The 22212-nt window shown below is 41.5% G+C and overlaps 1 protein-coding gene across 2 annotated transcripts in view; it reads right to left on the bottom strand.

Moving 5' to 3' along the window:
• Nucleotides 1–22212, bottom strand: part of KIF4A (kinesin family member 4A) — a 118222-nt gene that overhangs the window by 69946 nt on the left and 26064 nt on the right. For both annotated transcript variants that reach the window (XM_041742117.1, XM_041742118.1), the window contains exons 8-9: nucleotides 5913–6029; nucleotides 5121–5296 (exon numbers count right to left, since the gene is read on the bottom strand). In XM_041742117.1, the coding sequence (XP_041598051.1) occupies nucleotides 5121–5296; nucleotides 5913–6029 (293 nt within the window). The remainder of the gene's footprint in view (nucleotides 1–5120; nucleotides 5297–5912; nucleotides 6030–22212) is intronic.

Below are 22212 nucleotides of genomic sequence, written 5' to 3'. Positions count from 1 at the left end.
TCCAAACAGCATTATATGAATGACTAGTACTTGGAAGATGAGTTGTTCTTTTTACCTAAGCATCTTAATAGCTTTTTATTGAGCATCTATTTTTTTTAGCATCTATTTTTTAAAAACCAAACTCAGCACTGGGCTAGGCTAGGTAATGTGAGGGGGATTCTCATGTACCCATGAGAATAAACTCTTGTGTCTTATTGTCAAGTTTATAATCTAGTTGGCAAAGAGAAGCCTATGGCCTGAAATAGAAACAATACAGAAGATGCTAATTCCTTTTTTTAAAAGATTTATTTATTTATTCATGAGACACAGACTGAGAAACAGAGGCAGAGACATAGGTAGAGGGAGAAGCAGGCTCCTAGCAGGGAGCCTGATGCGGGACTCGATCCCGGATCCCAGGATCACGACCTGAGCCGAAGGCAGGCCCCCAAGGCCGGCCACCCAGGCATCCCAGAAGATGCTAATTCTTAAAGTACAGTTAAGTACTTTAGGGTTCTGAGAAGAAGCAAATTAATGAAATTCCAGAACAGTCAAAACCAGAGTGTACATGCAATCATCCTCTCCCACATGGAACTCCCTGTTCAGCAGGGTGTCTGCATCTCCCTCTGCCCTTCCCCCTTGCTCGTGAGTGCTCTCTCTCAAATAAATAAAATCTTAAAAAAGAGAATATATTCAAGTGTCTCCTGTCTTAAAGCAAAAGCGCCCCTCTCAATCCCATTTCTATCTCTTTTGCCCTATTTCTCTCCCTCACAAAGTTTGAGAGAAGAGGGCAAGCCCCGGTGGCTCAGCAGTTTAATGCCGCCTTCGGTCCAGGGCCTGATCCTGGAGACCCAGGATCAAGTCTCATGTCAGGCTCCCTGCATGAAGCCTGCTTCTCCTTCTGCCTGTGTCTCTGCCTCTCTCTGTGTGTCTCTCATGAATAAATAAATAAAATCTTAAAAAAAAACAAAGTTTGAGAGAAGAGTCTATACTCATTACATCCATTTCCTTTTATTCACCCCTCACTTGCTCCTCAAACTAGTCTTTTTTTTTAGACCCCTTATTTGAGAGAGAGAGGGCATGAATGGTGGAGAGGGACAGAGGGAGAAGTAGACTCCCTGCTAAGCAGGGAGCCTGATGTGGGGCTTGATCCCAAGACCCTGAGATCATGATGACCTAAGCCAAACAAAGGCAGACACTTAACCGACTGAGCCACCCAGGTGCCCCTCCTCAAGCTATTCTAAGCAGATTTCTGCGCACAGCATTCCACTGAAGTAATTCTTGCTAAGGTCACCAATGTTCTGCATGTCACTATTTTTCAGTCTTCATTTTACTTGACTGGTAGCATTTGGCTTACCAGACACCATACTTTCCTGCTTTTCCTTCTATTCTCCTAGCTGATCTACTAAGGCTCTTTCTTGGTTAACCTTCGTGCCAGTTGTGCTTAGATGATAAATCCTCAAAGCTCAGTATCAGTCTTCTTGCTTTATAGACGCTCCATCATGTCTTGTCTCTGCCTAATGGTTTCAATTACCATCTATAAAATGGTGACTTCCAAGTTTATCTCAAACACAAATCTTTCTGAATGTAGACCTTTATATTCAGTCATCTCCATGAATCTACTTTTGCTCCACTATAACCCATTTCTACACAGCAGCCAGACCAAATTAACATTGTTACCACCCTGCTTAACATTATTTTTAACATTATCCATGAGGCCTTGATCAGGTCTCTGCTTCTTCTGTAGTCTCATATCGGAATATTCTTTCCTGGCTCCCTATGCTCTAGCCATGCTGGCATTCCTTCAGTTCTTCAACTATATGCCTTCCTAAATCAGGACCTTTTCAGACTTGGTATATGCCTGGCACTGTTCTAAGTGTTTTCTGTGTATTAATTCATCTAACCCTCACAAAAACCCTATGAAGCAGGTACAATTATTTCTATTTTATAGAAAGGGAAACCGAGGCACAAATAATTTGGCCAGGGTACCTAGCTATCGAGTTATAAAGCCAGCATTGGAATGTGGGCAGTATGACTGCAGTGTCAATGCTTTTAACCACTACACTTTGCCACAAATGCTTTTACTTCTCCCAGGAAGCCTCTTTCTTCTTTTCTGCATAGATAATTCCTACTCAAATCCCTCAGATCTCAACTCAAACATTGCTACCTCAGGGAAGCCTTCTCAGCTTCGATATATAACAGAAAACCCTGTTCCACAATGTCATACTACCCTATATAGCATACTATCTCATTTTAGAAAATGATCTATTGGTATGCTTATATGTTTGGTATTTGCCTCTCCTGCTTAGGCAGTAAGTTCCACCAAGGCAGAAATTGTGTCTACTTTGTTCAACAATGTATTCTAACACAGTATCTGGCACATAATAGCTTTCAATATATATTTATTGTTGGAATGAATGGACAAATAAATGATTAGGAAGAAGTGTATTCTTGACAATAAAAATACACATAAAAAATAGCAAAGCAGAACGGAGTATGGCATTTTATAATTGAGATGACACTGTTAACAGGTAAATTACTTATATTTTCTACAGTGACCCTTGGGAGGGAGGGAGGGAGGGAGGGAAAGGAAGAGAAGGGAAGGGAAGCTATAGACTTAACTGAATAGTAGCTATAATCACCAAGGAGGAAGGCCAGAGATGGAGTAAACACTACACAGCTGGGAAATTCTAGATTCCTAGTGGAAAGAGTACTATATACCCTGGAAGGCAAGAAAACTTGACCCCTCCCCACGCCGTTTCACACACACACAAGCCTGGGTCAATCCAATTACCTGCCTTCTCACCTCTCCACCAGAGCTACTGAGCTATTGCACAACCAGTTATATTGAAACCACCACAAATGCATGCTCCTGGTCTGCTACCTCTTCCGTTTCCAGGATTACAAGCCTCTGTGGTCTCTTTGATCCCTCTACCCTATTATCTGGTTGCTTGGGCTAAGAAGACCTTGCCTCCTACTGTGCTGAGAGGATAAAGGCTGTCAGGCTGAAAACCCCTCAGTTCACCTTCTCCTCCCTCTAAATAATTGTCACTGTATTCTTCCTATCCTAACCTCTTCTCTTCTTGTCTTGGTGACAGGTATCCCCTCTACTGTCTAAGGCCAATCTCTTTTTATTTGTGCTCAGGATCTCAACTACTTAGAGATGGTCCCTTAGCAACTAGTCCCTATTCTCAGTTTCAGTCTCTCCCAACTGCTTCTTCCACTTGATTCAAGTCTCTTCCATATTTTTAAACACAAATAGACCTGTATCCTTTGACCCTTGACTGTCTAGCTATTGCCTTCTTGAAAGAGCCTACCAGCATCCTCCACTTCCTTACCTAGCATTCACTGACCATCCCACAACAATATGCTATCATTCCCCTGACCTTCTTCTCCCTGAGGTCACCTTGATAAAAAAAAAAAAAACAATGGACACTTTCCAGTCCTTATCTTACTTTACACCTCTTTATACATTTGTACTTTTGATGGTTCTCCAAACTTTCTTCCTTATCTCCCACGATACCACTGCTTTTCTTCCTACCTGTTGACTCCTTCTTATCTTTTTGTTTTCCCTCTTTTCCTCATTCCTTAAATACTGCTGTTCCCCCCGAGTTCAGTCTTTGGCCTTCTTCTCTTCTTGGCCATTCACTCATTCAGCAAATATTTAAGAGTACCTTAAATGTGCCATGTACTCTTTGATCTCGTCCACTCTAATTTCAGATTCCATCTAAATGCTAATGACTCTCAAATCTGTATCTTCAGCTCAGACCTCTCTAGGTTAAACCCAAATGGCCAGCTATGTTTGAACAACTGTATTTAGATGTCCTCCAAGCTTTTCAAATCCAAAATGTCCCAAACTGAATCTGTTTCCATTTTCCCACCTGACCTTGTTTTCCCTATTGTCTTCCCTGACTCAGTGATTGGTTGGTCGTACCATTTAATCAGTTGTCTAAGCAAGAAATCCGAGAACAACCTTGATTCTCCCTGCCTGCCCTTCCACATCAAATCTGTTACCAAGCAAGCTCTATACATTCTACCTCCTTGGGGTTTTTTTCTTTCTAATTTGTACCCTTCTCTTAATTTCTATGGCTACTGTCTTTAGTTCAGGCCATAGTTCTCATCTGGGTTATTACAATAGCCTATAGTAGATCTGTGGGGGATACGTTCCAAGACCCCCAAAAGATGCCTGAAGCTGCGGCTAGTACCAAACTTTATACATACTATGCTTTTATATATACTATATACTATATTTTATTTACTATATTTTATATATAGTATATTTTTATACTAAATATAGTAAAATATATACTATATTTTATATACTATACTATATACTATATTTTCTATATATACATACCTATGATAAAGTCTAATTTAGAAACTAGGCAAGTAAGAGATTGACAATAATAACTAATAATAAAATAGACCAATTATAATAATATACTATAATAAAAGTTATGGGACTGTGGTCTTCCCCACTCAAAATATCTTATTGAGATACTGCCCTTACACTTTTTCTTGTGATGATATGAGATGATAAAATATCTATGTGATGAGTGTCTAAGTGAGGTGAATGATAAAGGCACTGTGACATAGTGCTTGGCTACTATTAACTTTCTGACGATATGTGAGAAGGAGAATCACCTGCTTCTAGACCATGGTTGATCATGGGTAACTGAAACTGGAAAGTGAAACCATGGATAAACAGGGGCACTACTATAATTTATTTTCCTACTTCTAGTCATACCCACTTCTAATCTACCTTCTCTATGCTTGCTATAGTGATCTCCCTAAAACACACATTTCACCATGTCACCTACTTATTGAAAATCTTTCAGTGGCTCCCCATAGCTTTCAGGTTGAATTACAAATTCTCTAAGAAGTCATATAAAGACTTTCAGGATCTGATTCTTGTCTTATCTCTCAGCGCTCACTTCTTTTTCAGTGAAATCTCCAATGCCACCCCCAAATCTTACAGTGATGATAAACATGCCAATAGAAATTACTTTAAGGTTTTCCCAAACTAATAGAATGCTTAGCTCACATCTCTAAATCTCTGGTAGAGGAGAAGCTGAGAAATAGGAGCTCTATCATTCTACTCACATACTTATAATTTTTTCCATCAAATTTTAAAGCCCTTATACCTGTTGCTTCAGATGATTAAGTTCAGCTGTCTGGGGATCAATATTAACAACAGGTTTGTTCTTGATTTTTCTTGCTCTGTCAGCATAGCGAAGGGTATTTAATGTTTCTTCTAGATTGGAATCAGCAGGACTCACACAGGCTATCATAAGAGTATGGCTATTACCTCCTAGAGAATCTGAAAAAGAACAACAGGAGGAAATAAAATCAAACAAGTAAAGTGCAAGCAAAGCTATCCATTTGGGTTGGTGGCTTCAAACTCAGACCTCTAAGAAAAAAATTCTTAAGAATCTGCAAATTTTGTATTTGTGCCAGTATAAAAATACTAAGATTTTTGATGTGTAAATGATACAGTTTAGAATCTTATTCCATGTGTCCCCATTCTTAAGACTGTGATTTCAGGAGTTAATCAGTTTAAAACAACTGGGGCCTGGCCCCAGTAAGTTAGGAGCCACTATTGGAATTAAACATTCTTAGGATGCCCCCTCTGGGTAGGTTTTAATTCTTCAAGGAATTCTGTTTAATAAGCACTAATAAACAGTAATCCAGTTTATTTTCAGGTATAAAGAACAGTTGTCACTCTATAGACTTCTTGGCTCTCAAAGGCATATATAAAGACATCTTTCCGTTACCTTAGAATCCTGCTTGCCAACAGGTCTCTTTCCTCTTTATCAATTAGATAGCTCTGTATGTGATAGTCCAACAATCTGTTTCCCTGTCCCATCTTCACCTTCTCAGCACTATTATTCTGAGTTACTCACTTATTTTTAAAAACACTCTGAAGCAGTGCTTACCTTGAAGTAGTCGAGTCAACTTGGAATCTCTGTAGGGCACAAAGCCACCCTTTTTGTCATCTCCAAGAGCACTGATTACATTTCCCAAGCACAGGAGGCCTCGGTTAATATTAATACCTAATAGCAGGAAACAAAATTCAAATTGTTTAGTAAAGCATCGAACGTACACCTGCATAAAATAAAAACCACACAGAAATATTAAATCATCAATCTTAATGAAACTTCTTGATCCTATTCACTTTTCTGAGGACAAAGGTCTAAACATTGGGTATGCACATTGAATTTGCTGGCACTTCTTGCCCTTTTCCCATAGACACAGAAATAACTATCACCGTGACAACAATCTTTGTATATTTACTTTTTTTAAAAAAGTTTTTAAAATGTATTCATGAGAGACACAGAGAGAAAGAGAGGCAGAGACATAGGCAGAGGGAGAAGCAGATTCCATGCAGGAAGCCTGATGCAGGACCCGATCCGGGGACCCTGGGACCATGCCCTAAGCCAAAGGCAGACACTCAACTGCTGAGCCACCCAGGCGTCCCTGTATATTTACTTTTTATATCCATTATCACATTTAATTCTTAACACTGAGAAATTAGATGAACAGCTACTTTATAATCATCTTGCTAAATTATTTTTATTATCAGTCTCACCTTACAGATAAGGAAACCAGTGCAGAGGTTCAATGACTTTTTTAAAGTCAAACAGCTGGTGAGTGGTAAGCCTGACATTCTATCTCAGGATTTCAGTTAAGTCCTATGCTCTTTCTATGACACCAACACAGGAATACATTATCTCTTGTTCCTTTAAAAGGGTTAAAGATTCTTTTATACTTCTTTATTTCCCAGCTTTTCTTCTTAAATCCTATAATAATCACTGAGGTCCTTCTAAAGACCCCGATCTTCCCATGATTACGTTTTTTTATGAAAAGGCTATATATAGTGGTTAAGTGCATGGGCCTTGGTGTCAAATAGACCTAGGTTCTAACCTGGCTCTATTACTGACTATCTATATGATTTGGGTTAAGTTCCTCTCTAAAATGAGGCAAATCTATCTACCTCGTTGGGTTGTAGTGGGGAATTAAATAAGATACTTCTACAAAGTTAAATGATAAAGAAATGGGACCATTTTTGTTAATGCTATTCTACCTTTTACTTACTTGGCCATACTTTGGACTCCCTTATAACTAGAAACAATCATATTTACAAGATCCTGAGCTCCAAAATTCCTGACTACATCCTAGTATCCTTTCGTTTCTTTCATGAATCCTGTTCTTCACCTATATTGTGACCAATTCACTGACACTTTCTTTTTTTAAGATTTATTTTATTTATTTGAGAGAGTGTGTGTGTGTGTGTGTGTGAGCAGGGAGGGGCAGAAGGAGAGAGAGGAGGAATCTCAAGCAGCCTCCCCACTGAGTGCAGAGCATGACACAGGGCTCAGTCTCACACCCCTGAAATCAAGACCTGAGCTGAAATGGAGAGTTGGGGCACTTAACTGACTGTGCCACAGTAGGTGCCCCTACTGACACTTTCTTTTTTTAAAATTTTTTATTTATTTGAGAGAGTGAGAGAGAGTTCGTGAGAGAGCACATGAGAGACAGCATGAGGGGCAGAGGAGGGCAGAGAAAGAGAGAGAAGCAGACTCCCCACTGAGCAGGGAGACTGACGTGAGGCTTAATCCCAGGACCGGAGGATCGTGACCTAAGCCAAGGCAGGTGTTTAACTGACTAAGCCTGCACCCTGATACTTTCTAATACTCCCAGTAGATCATCTTCTCCCAGGCCTTAAACTGGACCCTGTGACTGATCATTTCAGTTAGGCTTTCCCAAGAACTCACCTTCCTATCATGTTAATTCCCAGTCACAGGTTAAACTCTCTGTGTGTGTTTCTGTGTGTGTATAAGTTTCCATAGGCTGCAATGCTGAAGAAAGTCACATAACCAAATAAACTAGATCCATTCATTTTAAAACATTGCTATCTGACTTTAGCTGAACTCTTGGTCAATTGATAATCTTTTCTTCCTCATTCCTACTCCACTACACCAGTTATTCTAAACACTCATCATTTTCAAGACGGTAAACTTCCCTTCACTCTATTAGTGGATGATTTCAACAAATACATTGTGGAGATCAAAGTTTTGCACAGGGGAAGGTTTTCCCTCTCCTCACCTCACAGTCTTTTTTTTTTTTTTTCTGGTACTGATTCCTTCTTCCGTCTCCTTGTTTCAGAGTAATAAATAACTACCTTTATTTCCCCTTCAGCCTCTGCTAGTTTCTGTTCCCTCCATTTTCTCTGGGACCCTGGATCCTTTGATCTTCTCCCTCTCCCTTAGACCTTCAACTTATTTTCCTTTCACGAATTCCTTCTTTTCAGTCTTTGTACATGCTCAAATCTCCCCAAACTAAAACAAAACAATCCCCTTAAGCAATCATCCCTTTCTTGTTCCTTTATTGCTAACCAAAAGGGATACCATTTTTCAGGGCCATTTATCCTATCAGGATGTGAGGGAGAGTCTGTTGAGATTTATCAAAGCTGCTCACCAAAACCTGTACTAATTCTTCTATTAGTTAATTCCTTTCTTTTCTTTCCCCTTTAGGCCCATAAGAACACTGGCCATCTTGTTGGCTCATATCCCATCTGGGATGTAAAAGAGAGACTGGAGATTTTTCCAACCTGCTGAGCAAAATGTCCATCTATAGTTTCATACAAGAACAACAATAAAAAGATCTAGATGAACTAGGAGAAGAATCTATGGCAACCATGATCTAAGCAAGAATGATACACTTGAGTATGCAGAGGCTGGTTCGTGTTCTTCAAATAAGAATTAGGGCTCTGGGGGGAGGGGCAAGATGGCAGCAGAGTAGGGTCTCCAAATCACCTGTCCCCAACAAATTACCTAGAAAACCTTCAAATCATCCTGAAAATCTACGAATTCGGTCTGAGATTTAAAGAGAGACCAGCTGGAATGCTACAGTGAGAAGAGTTTGCGCTTCTATCAAGGTAGGAAGACGGGAAAAAAGAAATAAAGAAACAAAAGGCCTCCAAGGGGGAGGGGCCCCGCGAGGAGCCAGGCTGAGGCCGGGGTGAGTGTCCCCAGGACAGGAGAGCCCCGTCCCGGAGGAGCAGGAGCTGCACCAACCTTCCCGGGCAGAAAGGCCTCCCGGGGAATTGGAGCAGGATCCCCAGAAAGGCGGGGATGCCCTCAGGCTCCCTGGGACACTAACAGACACCTGCGCCCCGGGGAGAGTGCACCGAGCTCCCTAAGGGCTGCAGCGCGCACGGCGGGACCTGGAGCAGCTCGGAGGGGCTCGGGCGGCAGCTCCGCGGAGGGAGCGCGAATCCAACAGTGCAGGCCCCGGGGCACAGGGCGCCTGGACACAGCCCAGGATCCGGCCTCCCCCCGGGACAGGCAGAGGCCGGGAGGGCCCAGGACAGCAAGGACACGACTGCCTGGAACTGAGCAGATCAGCGGCCCCGCCCGCGAGCCCCCAGGCCCTGCAGACGGAGAGCCCCGGAGTTACTGCGGGAGCTGACTCTGGGTTCCCAGAGCTGCCGTAGCCACTGTGGCTGTTCCTCCCGGGACCTCACGGGGTAAACAACCCCCACTGAGCCCTGCACCAGGCAGGGGCAGAGCAACTCCCCCAAGTGCTAACACCTGAGAATCAGCACAGCAGGCCCCTCCCCCAGAAGACCAGCTAGACGGACCAGTTCCAGGGGAAGTCAAGGAACTTAAAGTATACAGAATTGGAAGATACTCCCCCGTGTTTTTTTGTTTTTGTTTTTTTTGTTTTTGTTTTGTTTTGTGCTTTTTTCTTCTTTCTTCTTGATTTCTGATTGCTTCCCCAACCCCACCCCCTTTTTTTCTCCTTTCTTTTTCTTTCTCTTTTTCTTCTCTTTTCCCCCTTTTTTCTTCTTTCTCTTTTTTCTTTTTCTCTTTTCTTTCCTTCTCTCTCTTTTTCTCCTTTTCCCAATACAACTTGTTTTTGGCCACTCTGCACTGACCAAAATGACTAGAAGGAAAACCTCACCTCAAAAAAAAGAATCAGAAACAACCCTCTCTCCCACAGAGTTACAAAATCTGGATTACAATTCAGTGTCAGAAAGCCAATTCAGAAGCACTATTATACAGCTACTGGTGGCTCTAGAAAAAACCATAAAGGACTCAAGAGACTTCATGACTGCAGAATTTAGATCCAATGAGGCAGAAATTAAAAATCAATTAAATGAGATGCAATCCAAGCTAGAAGTCCTAACGACGAGGCTTAACGAGGTGGAAGAACGAGTGAGTGACATAGAAGACAAGTTGAGGGCAAAGAGGGAAACTGAGGAAAAAAGAGACAGACAATCAAAAGACCATGAGGATAGATTAAGGGAAATAAATGACAGCCTGAGGAAGAAAAACCTACGTTTAATTGGGGTTCCCGAGGGCGCGGAAAGGGACAGAGGGCCAGAATATGTATTTGAACAAATCCTAGCTGAAAACTTTCCGAATCTGGGAAGGGAAACAGGCATTCAGATCCAGGAAATAGAGAGATTCCCCCCCTAAAATCAACAAAAACCGTTCAACACCTCAACATTTAATAGTGAAGCTTGCAAATTCCAAAGATAAAGAGATGATCCTTAAAGCAGCAAGAGAAAAAAAGTCCCTGACTTTTATGGGGAGGAATATTAGGGTAACAGCAGACCTCTCCACAGAGACCTGGCAGGCCAGAAAGGGCTGGCAGGATATATTCAGGGTCCTAAATGAGAAGAACATGCAACCAAGAATACTTTATCCAGCAAGGCTCTCATTCAAAATGGAAGGAGAGATAAAGAGCTTCCAAGACAGGCAGGAACTGAAAGAATATGTGACCTCCAAACCAGCTCTGCCAGAAATTTTAAGGGGGACTCTTAAAATTCCCCTTTAAGAAGAAGTTCAGTGGAACAATCCACAAAAACAAGGACTGAATAGATATGATGACACTAAACTCATATCTGTCAATAGTAACTCTGAACGTGAACGGGCTTAATGACCCCATCAAAAGGCACAGGGTTTCAGACTGGATAAAAAAGCAGGACCCATCTATTTGCTGTCTACAAGAGACTCATTTTAGACAGAAGGACACCTACAACCTGAAAATAAAAGGTTGGAGAACCATTGACCATTCAAATGGTCCTCAAAAGAAAGCAGGGGTAGCCACCCTTATATCAGATAAATTAAAATTTATCCCGAAGACTATAGTGAGAGATGAAGAGGGACACTATCTCATACTCAAAGGATCTATCCAACAAGAGGACTTAACAATCCTCAATATATATGCCCCGAATGTGGGAGCTGCCAAATATTTAAACCAATTAATAACCAAATTGAAGAAATACTTTGATAATAATACACTTATACTTGGTGACTTCAATCTACCTCTTTCTATACTAGATAGGTCTTCTAAGCACAACATCTCCAAAGAAACGAGAGCTTTAAATGATACACTGGACCAGATGGATTTCACAGATATCTACAGAACTTTACATCCAAACTCAACTGAATACACATTCTTCTCAAGTGCACATGGAACTTTCTCCAGAATAGACCACATACTGGGTCACAAATCGGGTCTGAACCGATACCAAAAGATCGGGATAGTCCCCTGTATATTCTCAGACCATAATGCCTTGAAATTAGGACTTAATCACAACAAGAAGTTTGGAAGGACCACAAACACGTGGAGGTTAAGGACCATCCTGCTAAAAGATGAAAAGGTCAACCAGGAAATTAAGGAAGAATTAAAAAGATTCATGGAAACTAATGAGAATGAAGATACAACCGTTCAAAATCTTTGGGATGCAGCAAAAGCAGTCCTGAGGGGGAAAAACATCGCAATACAAGCATCCATTCAAAAACTGGAAAGAACTAAAATACAAAAGCTCCCCTTACACATAAAGGAACTAGAGAAAAAGCAACAAATGGACCCCACCCCCAGCAGAAGAAGACAGTTAATTAAAATTCAAGCAGAACTAAATGAAATCGAGACCAAAAGAACTGTGGAACAGATCAACAGAACCAGGAGTTGGTTCTTTGAAAGAATTAGTAAGATAGATAAACCATTAGCCAACCTTATTAAAAAGAAGAGAGAGAAGACTCAAATTAATAAAATCATGAATGAGGGATCCCTGGGTGGCGCAACGGTTTGGCGCCTGCCTTTGGCCCAGGGCGCGAACCTGGAGACCCGGGATCGAATCCCACATCGGGCTCCCGGTGCATGGAGCCTGCTTCTTCCTCAGCCTGTGTCTCTGCCTCTCTCTCTCTCTCTGTGACTATCATAAAAAAAAAATAAATAGGAGGGAGGGGCAAGATGGCGGAGGAGTAGGGTCTCTAGGTCACCTGGTCCTCAGCAAATTACCTAGAAAACCATCCAATCATCCTGAAAACCTACGAATTCGGCCTGAGATTTAAAGAGAGAAGAGCTGGAACGCTACAGTGAGAAGAGTTCGCGCTTCTATCAAGGTAGGAAGACGGGGAAAAAGAAATAAAGAAACAAAAGGCCTCCAAGGGGGAGGGGCCCCGCGAGGAGCCGGGCTGAGGCCGGGGCGAGTGTCCCCAGGACAGGAGAGCCCCGTCCCGGAGGAGCAGGAGCTGCACCGACCTTCCCCGCGGAAAGGGGCTCCCCGGGAATTGGAGCAGGATCCCCAGAAAGGCGGGGACGCCCTCGGGCTCCCTGGGACAGTAACAGAGGAACTGCGCCCCGGGAGATGCGCCGAGCTCCCTAAGGGCTGCAGCGCTCGGCGGGACCCGGAGCAGCTCGGAGGGGCTCGGGCGGCGGCTCCGCGGAGGGGGCTGCGGGGCTCCGGGAACAGCTCAGCGGCGGCGGCTCGGGCGGAGGAAGAAGCTCCGCGCGGAGGGGGCTGCGCGGCTCCGGGAACAGCTTGGAGGGGCTCGGGCGACGGCTCCGCGGAGGGGGCTGCGCGGCTCCGGGAACAGCTCGGAGAGGCTCGGGCGGCGGCTCCGCGGAGGGGGCTACACCGCCGGGAGCGCGAATCCAACAGCGCAGGCCCCGGAGCACAGGGCGCTGGGACACAGCCCAGGATCCGGCCTCCCCCGGGACAGGCAGAGGCCGGGAGGGCCCAGGACAGCAAGGACTCTCCTGCCTGGAACTGAGTAGATCAGCGGCCCCGCCCCGGAGCCCCCAGGCCCTGCAGAAGGAGAGCCCGGGAGCTACTGCGGGGGCTGGATCCAGGGTCCCAGAGCTGCCCCCGCCACTGTGGCTTCCTCCCGGGGCCTCACGGGGTGAACAACCCCCACCGAGCCCTGCACCAGGCAGGGGCAGAGCAGCTCCCCCAAGTGCCAACACCTGAGAATCAGCACAGCAGGCCCCTCCCCCAGAAGACCAGCGAGACGGACCAGTTCCAAGGGAAGTCAAGGGACTTAAACTACACAGAATCGGAAGATACTCCCCCGTGGTTTTTTTTGTTTTTTGTTTTTTTGTTTTTGTTTTTGTTTTTTTGTTTTGTTTTGTTTTGCGCTTTTTTTTTCTCTCTTTCTTCTTGATTTCTGATTGCTTCCCCCACCCCCCCTTTTTTCTTTTTTCTCCTTTCTTTTTCTTTCTTTTTCTTCTCTTTTTCCCCTATTTTTTTCTTCTTTCTCTTTTTTCTTTTTCTCTTTTCTTTCCTTCTCTCTCTTTTTCTCCTTTTCCCAATACAACTTGTTTTTGGCCACTCTGCACTGAGCAAAATGACTAGAAGGAAAACCCCTCAAAAAAAAGAATCAGAAACAGCCCACTCTCCCACAGAGTTACAAAATATGGATTACAATTCAATGTCAGAAAGCCAATTCAGAAGCACTATTTTACAGCTACTGGTGGCTCTAGAAAAAACCATAAAGGACTCAAGAGACTTCATGACTGCAGAATTTAGATCTAATCAGGCAGAAATTAAAAATCAATTAAATGAGATGCAATCCAAGCTAGAAGTCCTAACGACGAGGCTTGACGAGGTGGAAGAACGAGTGAGTGACATAGAAGACAAGTTGATGGCAAAGAGGGAAACTGAGGAAAAAAGAGACAGGCAATTAAAAGACCATGAGGATAGATTAAGGGAAATAAATGATAGCCTGAGGAAGAAAAACCTACGTTTAATTGGGGTTCCCGAGGGCGCGGAAAGGGACAGAGGGCCAGAATATGTATTTGAACAAATCCTAGCTGAAAACTTTCCGAATCTGGGAAGGGAAACAGGCATTCAGATCCAGGAAATAGAGAGATCCCCCCCTAAAATCAACAAAAACCGTTCAACACCTCGACATTTAATAGTGAAGCTTGCAAATTCCAAAGATAAGGAGAAGATCCTTAAAGCAGCAAGAGAAAAAAAGTCCCTGACTTTTATGGGGAGGAATATTAGGGTAACAGCAGACCTCTCCACAGAGACCTGGCAGGCCAGAAAGGGCTGGCAGGATATATTCAGGGTCCTAAATGAGAAGAACATGCAACCAAGAATACTTTATCCAGCAAGGCTCTCATTCAAAATGGAAGGAGAGATAAAGAGCTTCCAAGACAGGCAGGAACTGAAAGAATATGTAAACTTCGCAAGTATCCTATTAGGCATTTATAGTTATTACATAACATAAACTAGGAAAGCTACTACTAGTGATACAACTTTGGATTTAAATGTTCTATCATTTGAAACTCGTGGATCATTTTAATAATTGAAGAGAATCCTGAAGTTGTAAAGTGGGCTGTTAAGAAGTGTTTATAATTCGCAACTACATATCAGTATGAATCATGATTTTCTTGATAATGTGTCACTAGACTGAATTATAGGAAAAATTAGAGCAAAACCTTCATTAAGATTCTGTCATCCAGAATCCCCATCATGTCATATATTAAGAATGAAGAATGTTCACTAGAGCTTAGTTTGTAATAGCAAAAGTCTGGAACCAATCTAAATGTTCCTCAGTAGGGGAATGGCATAATAAATAAAATGGTATATCTATATGATATATAGACATGAAAAAGTACATGGTAGAGATGTATAAGTTAACATGGAACAACCTCCAATATATATATCATTCAGTGAAAAAAATAAAGGGTAGACTTGAATAGACTACCTTGTGTGCTTCCATTTGTATAGAAAGAGAAAATATCTAGAAATGTGGATTAGGGATTTAGGAAAACAGAAGAATTTACTTTTCATTATACTGCATTTTTTAAAAAGTTTTTTATTTCAAAACACTTATTCAGATTCACAGGAAGTTGCAATGAAATGTCCAGGAAGGTCTTGTGATGAATGGTAACATACTGCATAGCCAGAGTACAGTATCAAAACCAGAAAGTTAACATTGGCATAATCCCCAGAGTTTATTCAGATTTCAGCAGTTTTTACATGGTGTGTGTGTATGTGTAGCGGGGGGGAGGGGGTCCATGCAGTTTTTTACTTGTATAACTTCATGTAATCATCACTAAAATCAAGATACAAAACAGTCCTATCACCACACGGGCTCTCTTGTGCTACCCTTTATAGGCACACCTATCCTTTTAAGCCCCCAGTCCCTAACCTCTATCAACCATTAATCTGTTCTCCCCTATAACTGGACTATATCAAGAATTTTGGTTTTGGTTATTACAAACAGAGCAGCTTTGAACATTCCTGTACAGATTTTTATGTGAACATAAACTTCCTCTGGGATAAATGTCCAATAGTGCAATTACTGTATTGTTTAGTAAGAACATATTTAGTTTTAGAAGAAACTGTTTTCCAGAGTGACTATAGCTTTCTACATTCCCACCAGCAATCTATGAGAGATCCAATTTCTCCACATTCTTGCCAGCATTTGGTATTATTACTATTTTTTCTTTTAGGTATTATGAGAGCTGTGCAGTGATATCTCATTGTGGCACTTGTATTTCCTTAATGACTAGAGATACCAAACATCTTTTCATGTGGTTATTTGCCATCTGTACGTCCTCTTTGGTGAAATATCTCTGTCTTTTGCACACTTTGGAGTTGGATTGTTTTTTACTACTAAGTTTTCAGAGTTCTTCATATGTTCTAGGCATGAGTCCTTTGTTGTACTGCATTTTTTATAATGGAAAATTTTATGATATGCCAGTTAATATAAAGAAAGAAATTGTAATTATAAACTAGCTATAATATTCTTATTGTTTGAAGACTGACTTATGTTATAAATCTGAAATTATATATTTACGTGAATATAAAATCCGTTCTTTTATTTATTTCTAATGTTAGAGTTTGTTGTAAGATTTCACTTAGAGTTCTGCTTTAAAGTGAAAGCAGATAAAACATCTGCTGTAGATGCTGGAAACAAATGAAAGTGTTTTGGGGAAAGGGAGAAGAGAGGGAGGGGCAGAGGGAGAGAGAAAATGTTAAACAGGCTCCACGCCCAGGGCAGAGTCCCACCCAGGACTCCATCTCATAACCCCAAGATCATGGCCTGAGCCTAAATCAAGAGCTGGACGCTTAACAGACTGAGCCACCGAGGCACCCCACAAATGAAAGGCTTTAAAGAGGGGGCATACATGATTGGATTTGGATTTCATAAATACTACTTTGGTCATCAGTTAGAAGGTACATTTGGGAATAAAAATTGGTTTTTAAGAAACCATTTAGGGTGATATTTTAACAGTTCAGGTGAGCAACCTCCAAGGACTAGAACAATGGAAAATGAATAAAGGAGATAGAAGTCAAAGATATTTAAGACATAAGAAAGACACAACCAAGCAACCTTTTCAATGTGGGAGATGAGAAAGAATAAGAATGAATACAACATGTGCTCATAATCTAGGAGTAAGCCAGATATACATTCATCTAGCCAGCCAACAGTTACTGAACACCAACTGTGTGCCAGGCACAGTGCTTGGCATAGGTGACAGGAAAATAAGAACTGGTCTTTATGTTCAAGGAACTCAAAGTCTAATGAGAAAAACAAACAATTACAGTGAAAAGGGAGAATGCAGGGAGACTTGGCAGGGTGGCAATTGACTGGGAAAGGAAGTAATCTTCTATATTGTGATAAGGTTTTAGATTATAGGCTTTTAGGTAAATGCATTTGTCAAAACCCATTTAACACACTGAAAATTTGTGCTTTACATTATAAATTCCACATTAAAAAATATAAACAAATATTGAAATCCAGTTAATAACACGTAAGCTTAAGTATTTAGGAGGAAGTGTACTAATACGTGCAATGTACTTTAAAATGCATTTTAAAAAGAATATGGCTTAATGAGTGGATAGACAGATACGTAGCAAAGCAAATATAGTAAAATGTTAGTGGTGGAATTCAGATGCTAAGTATAGGGCTATTCCTGTAAAATCTTTTAACTTTGCTGTATCTTCAAAAAATTCATAGTAAAATGTCAAGAAAAAACACTAAGGACAGCAGCTGATGGACTGACCCATATTAGAGGTTTCATAGGTGGGTGAACATCTGAATTGTGAATTGAAATATTAGTAAGAATTGTCAGATCAAAAGGGAGCAAGAACTCAGGCATTCAATCAGGACCAACTATGAGTCAGGCACTATGCCAGGTCCTAAGGATTCAAGGATGAGTAAGACACCTTTGCCTGACTTGCTGTCTACTGGGGGAGTCAGCCATTTTAGGAGATGACAGTATCAGAGTTGGGTTAGTGTTAGTGCAGGAAAGAGGTAAGCACGGGATGGCGGCAGGGGACTGAAAGTGGTCAGACAGAGTTTCTTCCAGGGGATGATATCGAAGCTGAGTACTGAAGGGCAAAAACCAAAATTAGCCATGTGAAAACAGAAGGAAGGCATTTCCAGTAGAAGAAGCAGACGTGCAAAGAAGCAGAGAAAAGAAGGAACTTGGCACACTTAGAATGGCTAAGCAGTTTGCAAGGAAGGGGTGGGGAGTGAGGAAGGCAGCTAGGGCTAGAGCACAAAGGTCATGACAAACATGGTGATACAAAGTGAGGAGCTATGAGAGGAGCTTTAAGCAGGGATATCCAATTTAGGAAAACACCTTGGCTGCTGAGTGGTAGATGGCTTGGAAGGGTAACTAACTGAAAAAGATGGGGAGATCAGCAGGAATGCTTGCTGTAAGCTAAGAAAATGCTGAAGGCATGAACTAAGGTAGTGGTAGTAGGGTCAGAGAAAAGAAAGTGATTTGAAAGAAGAGAAAGTAAGACTGAAAGAGCTTGGCGACTGATGGGATTGGGAGAAGAAGCCAGTGTGAAGGAAGAGCATGGCTTGATGCCCTTGTTTCTGGCATGGATGACTGAGGGGATGTTGGTGTTATATAATGAAGGTGACAGAAGAGCAGGCTTAGCAAAAGCAGGGAGGGATGAGGAGTTCAGTTTTAGATATGTGGGATGGGAGTTATCTTTGGGACATCTATGAGATGCCCTACAGGCAACTACATTTAAAGCCTGAAATGTAGATGTGAGATTTGGACTGGGTAGCATATAGGCAGGAGTTATAAGCATCTAAGTGGGTGAGCCCACCTAGGGTGGTGCATAGATGGCAAGGTGATGGGCTTAAACAGTAGGAAGAGGAAGAAAAAAAAAATCCCAGGGCAGAACCTGGGCTGTTGCAGGTATGGGTGGATGGAAGAAGAGGAGCCTGAGAGAGTCCTCAGAAAGAAGCCCAGGAGATGGCAGTGTCACAGATCCAAGGTTAGAAGGAGACCGTCCAGATGAAGGGGCAGGGTGTCAGACACTGTGGAGTCACCAACTAAGAAAAGGACTAAAAAGAGCCTAATGGGTCCAGTTTTTCAGGTCACTGGGTGACCTCAGCAGGGACTGTTTCAATGGGATGAGGATGGAAGGCTGGCAAAAAGTCCGGGTAAAAGGGAAAAGGAAAAGAACAGTAATATGAGGAGGATGAAGGATGTTGTTCTGTTTTAAAATGGGAAAGACACATCAGAATGCTTCTATGTTAGGGGGCAAGGGAAAGTCAGTAAAAAAGGAGAGGTTAAAAAAGCACAGGAGGAATGTGACATTTGATGGAACCAGATTTTCAAGGCAGTGGAGGGAAAAAAACCCAGTAGAGAACATACAAGTACAATAGCACAGAGATCTGAAACAAGAGTACTGTTTGGAAGTGACGGGTAGACTCCTGTGGTTGGAACCTTTTAGCTTGTAGGCAAGTGGTGGAAATAAAGCTGACAATCTAGAGGGGCAAGAAATTGACAATGTAGTCCCCTGGTACTACACAGTCTCAAGGAGAAAAAAATACATTTGAAGATGAAATGGTTACAAGGGCAACACTGAAAATCTAAGCCTTAGGTTGGAAAAATGGCTATACTGTAGACAGTTTGATGGGGGAGGAAAAGACAACTGCATTCTGGGAGAGAAGAGAAGGCTGTGATGAAAGCACACGGGAGCCAAAATTAGCAAGGCACATTGTGAAGGCTGCATAGCTGGGGTGGAGAGTGTGGGCAGAGGAAGCTGTAAAGACAGCTGAGGAGGTAGGCTGGGACCAGGGTACAAAGGGTCTGGAAGGCCTGGCTATGGTTTTTAGATTCCATCCTGGAAGCAATGATGTACCACTTAGTTTCTAATCAGGGAAAGTACCACGTACAAAGTGGTATTTTAAGGAGGTTGGTGTAGGTATGGTATTTAGAATGGAATGCCTCCTAGGAGCCAAAGGATGAGGAGGCTCTTTACCAGGTACGCAGGGTGAAGCCACGGACCTTGTAGAGGCAGCAGGAACAGACTGGAAGTGGGTGCATCTCTACAATACTGCTAAGGAAGAACTAACAGCAGGTAGTGGGTACTCATTCCTAATCAAGGAGATCATGCTGGGTGCAATAATTATCATAATGGAATAGGAAGAAGAAAAAACAAAATAGAATGAAAAGGAATAGTTTGAGTTAGAGAAAGAACTAAGATAATGGTGATTTACAAACCAGAGTTTCAAGAAGACTATGTCCAAATGTTAATGCCACTAAGAGGTCAGGTTAAGATGGGCACTGGAAAGAACCAGTTCATTTTGGTCATTAAGATATCACGGATGCTGTTTTACATAGTAGTTTTAGCAAGGTGGATAAAGACAGACTACCAAGAGAGTGAATTAGGTTCCTAGATAGACAAAAATCAATATTAAAAAATAAATTTATTTCCATATACCAAAAACAAAGTTAAAATATAAAATTTTAAAATATTCTACTTAAGCTAGTTATATGGGTTTGATCAATTTGTGAAAATTCAGTAAGCTATTTGCTTATATGTAATTTCCTGGTTTCAAAGATTTATTTATATATTTATTTGAGAAAAAGCGAGAGAAGAGGGGAAGGAGCAGAGGGAGAGGGACAAGCTGACTCTGTGCTGAGCATGGAGCCTGATGCGAGGCCTGATCTCACAACCCTGAGCTGAAATCAAGAGTCAGACACTTAACAGACTAAGCCACCCAGATGACCCAATTTCCTGGTTTTACATCATACTTCAATTAGAAAGATTTTAAAGTATCACTTCTAAACCCATAACTATATGGTCAATTAATCTTTGACAAGCAGTAAAGCATATCCAATGGGAAAAGGACAGTCTCTTCAACAAATGAAGAGTGGTGTTGCGGAAACTGGACAGCAACATGCAGAATCAAACTGGACCACTTTCTTACACCAGACACAAAAATAAATTCAGAATGGTTTAAAGACCTAAATGTGAGACCTGAAACCATCAAAATCCTAGAGAAGAACACAAGCAGGAACCTCTTTGACATTGGCCATAGTAATTTCTTTCTAGATGTCTCCAGAGACAAGGAAAACCAAAGTAAAAATAAGCTATTGGAACTTAATCAAAGTAAAAAGCTTCTGCAAAGCCAAGGAAACAATCAACGAAACTAAAAGGCAACCTATGGAATGGGAGAAGATACTGGCAAATGACATATCCGATAATGGGTTAGTATCCAAAATATAAAAGGAATTTATAAAACTCAACACCCCCAAAACAAATAATCCAATTAAAAAATGGGCAGAAGACATGAATAGACATTTCTCCAAAGAGGACATATAGATGGCTAACAGACATGTGAAAAGATGTTCAACATCACTCATCATCAGGGAAATGTGAACCAAAACTATAATGAAATATCACCTCACACCTGTTAGAATGGCTAAAACCAAGAACATAAGAAGCAACAGATTTTAGAGAGGAGTAGAGAAAGGGGAACCCTCCTGCAATGTTGGTGGGAATGTAAACTGGTACAGCCACTCAGGAAAATAGTTTAGAGGTTCCTCAGAAAGTTAAAAATAGAACTACCCCATGACCCAGCAATCGCACTACTGGGTATTTACCTAAAGAATACAAAAACACTAATTCAAAGTGATACATGCACCCCTATGTTTATAGCGATATTATTTATAATAGCCAAGATATGAAAGCAGCCCAAGTATCCACTGATTGAGGAATAGATAAATAAGAAGTGATATATATATATATATCACGGAATATATTGGAACTTCGCCATTTGCAAGGACGTGGATAGAGCTACAGGGTAAGATGCTAAGCAAAATAAGTAAGAGGGATGCCTGAGGGGCTCAGTGGTTGAGTGTCTGCCTTCGGCTCAGGGCATGATCCCAATCCAGGGATCAAGTCTCGCATTGGGCTCCCTGTGAGGAGCCTGCTTCTCCCTCAGCCTATGCCTCTGCCTCTCTCTCTGTGTCTCTCTTGAACAAATAAATAAAATCTTTAAAAGAAAGTAAGTCAGAGAAAGACCAATCCCATATGATTCACTCATATGTGGAATTTAAGAAACAAATGAGCCAAAGGGTGAAAACAAAACAAATGAGCCAAATAAGAACAAATAAGAACAAATAAGAAACAAAACAAATGAGCCAAAGAGAGAGAGACAGACAGACAAACCAAGAAACACTTAATTATAGAGAACATACTGATGGTTACCAAAGGGGGTGGAGTGGGAGGATGGGTTAAATAGGTGATAGGGATTAAGGAATGTACTTTTCTTGCTAAGCAGCAGATGATGTATGGAATTGTTGAATCACTATATTGTATACCTGAAACTAATAATACATCACTATATGTTAATTAACTGGAATTAAAAAAGTATATCACTTCTAATACTGTCAAAATACAAATTACCTATGAATAGAACAAAAGACATATAAGATTTCTACAGGAAAAATTATTAAAAAATATTAAATAGAGAGATATATTATGGACATAAATTTAGAAGACTTAATTTGATTTAATGAAATAGAGCGCCCAGAAACAGACCAAGGCATATTTGGCCCTTAATATATGATGTAAATGGCACTGCTCAGCAGTGAGGAAAGGACAGATTTTTTATTAAATAGTGCTAGAACAAATGGGTATTTATGTGGAAAAACAAAATTGGA

Source organism: Vulpes lagopus, chromosome X (assembly GCF_018345385.1).
Source record: "Vulpes lagopus strain Blue_001 chromosome X, ASM1834538v1, whole genome shotgun sequence".
In the NCBI taxonomy this organism is placed as follows: Eukaryota; Metazoa; Chordata; class Mammalia; order Carnivora; family Canidae; genus Vulpes; species Vulpes lagopus.
This window is presented reverse-complemented; position numbering and strand designations above follow the sequence as displayed.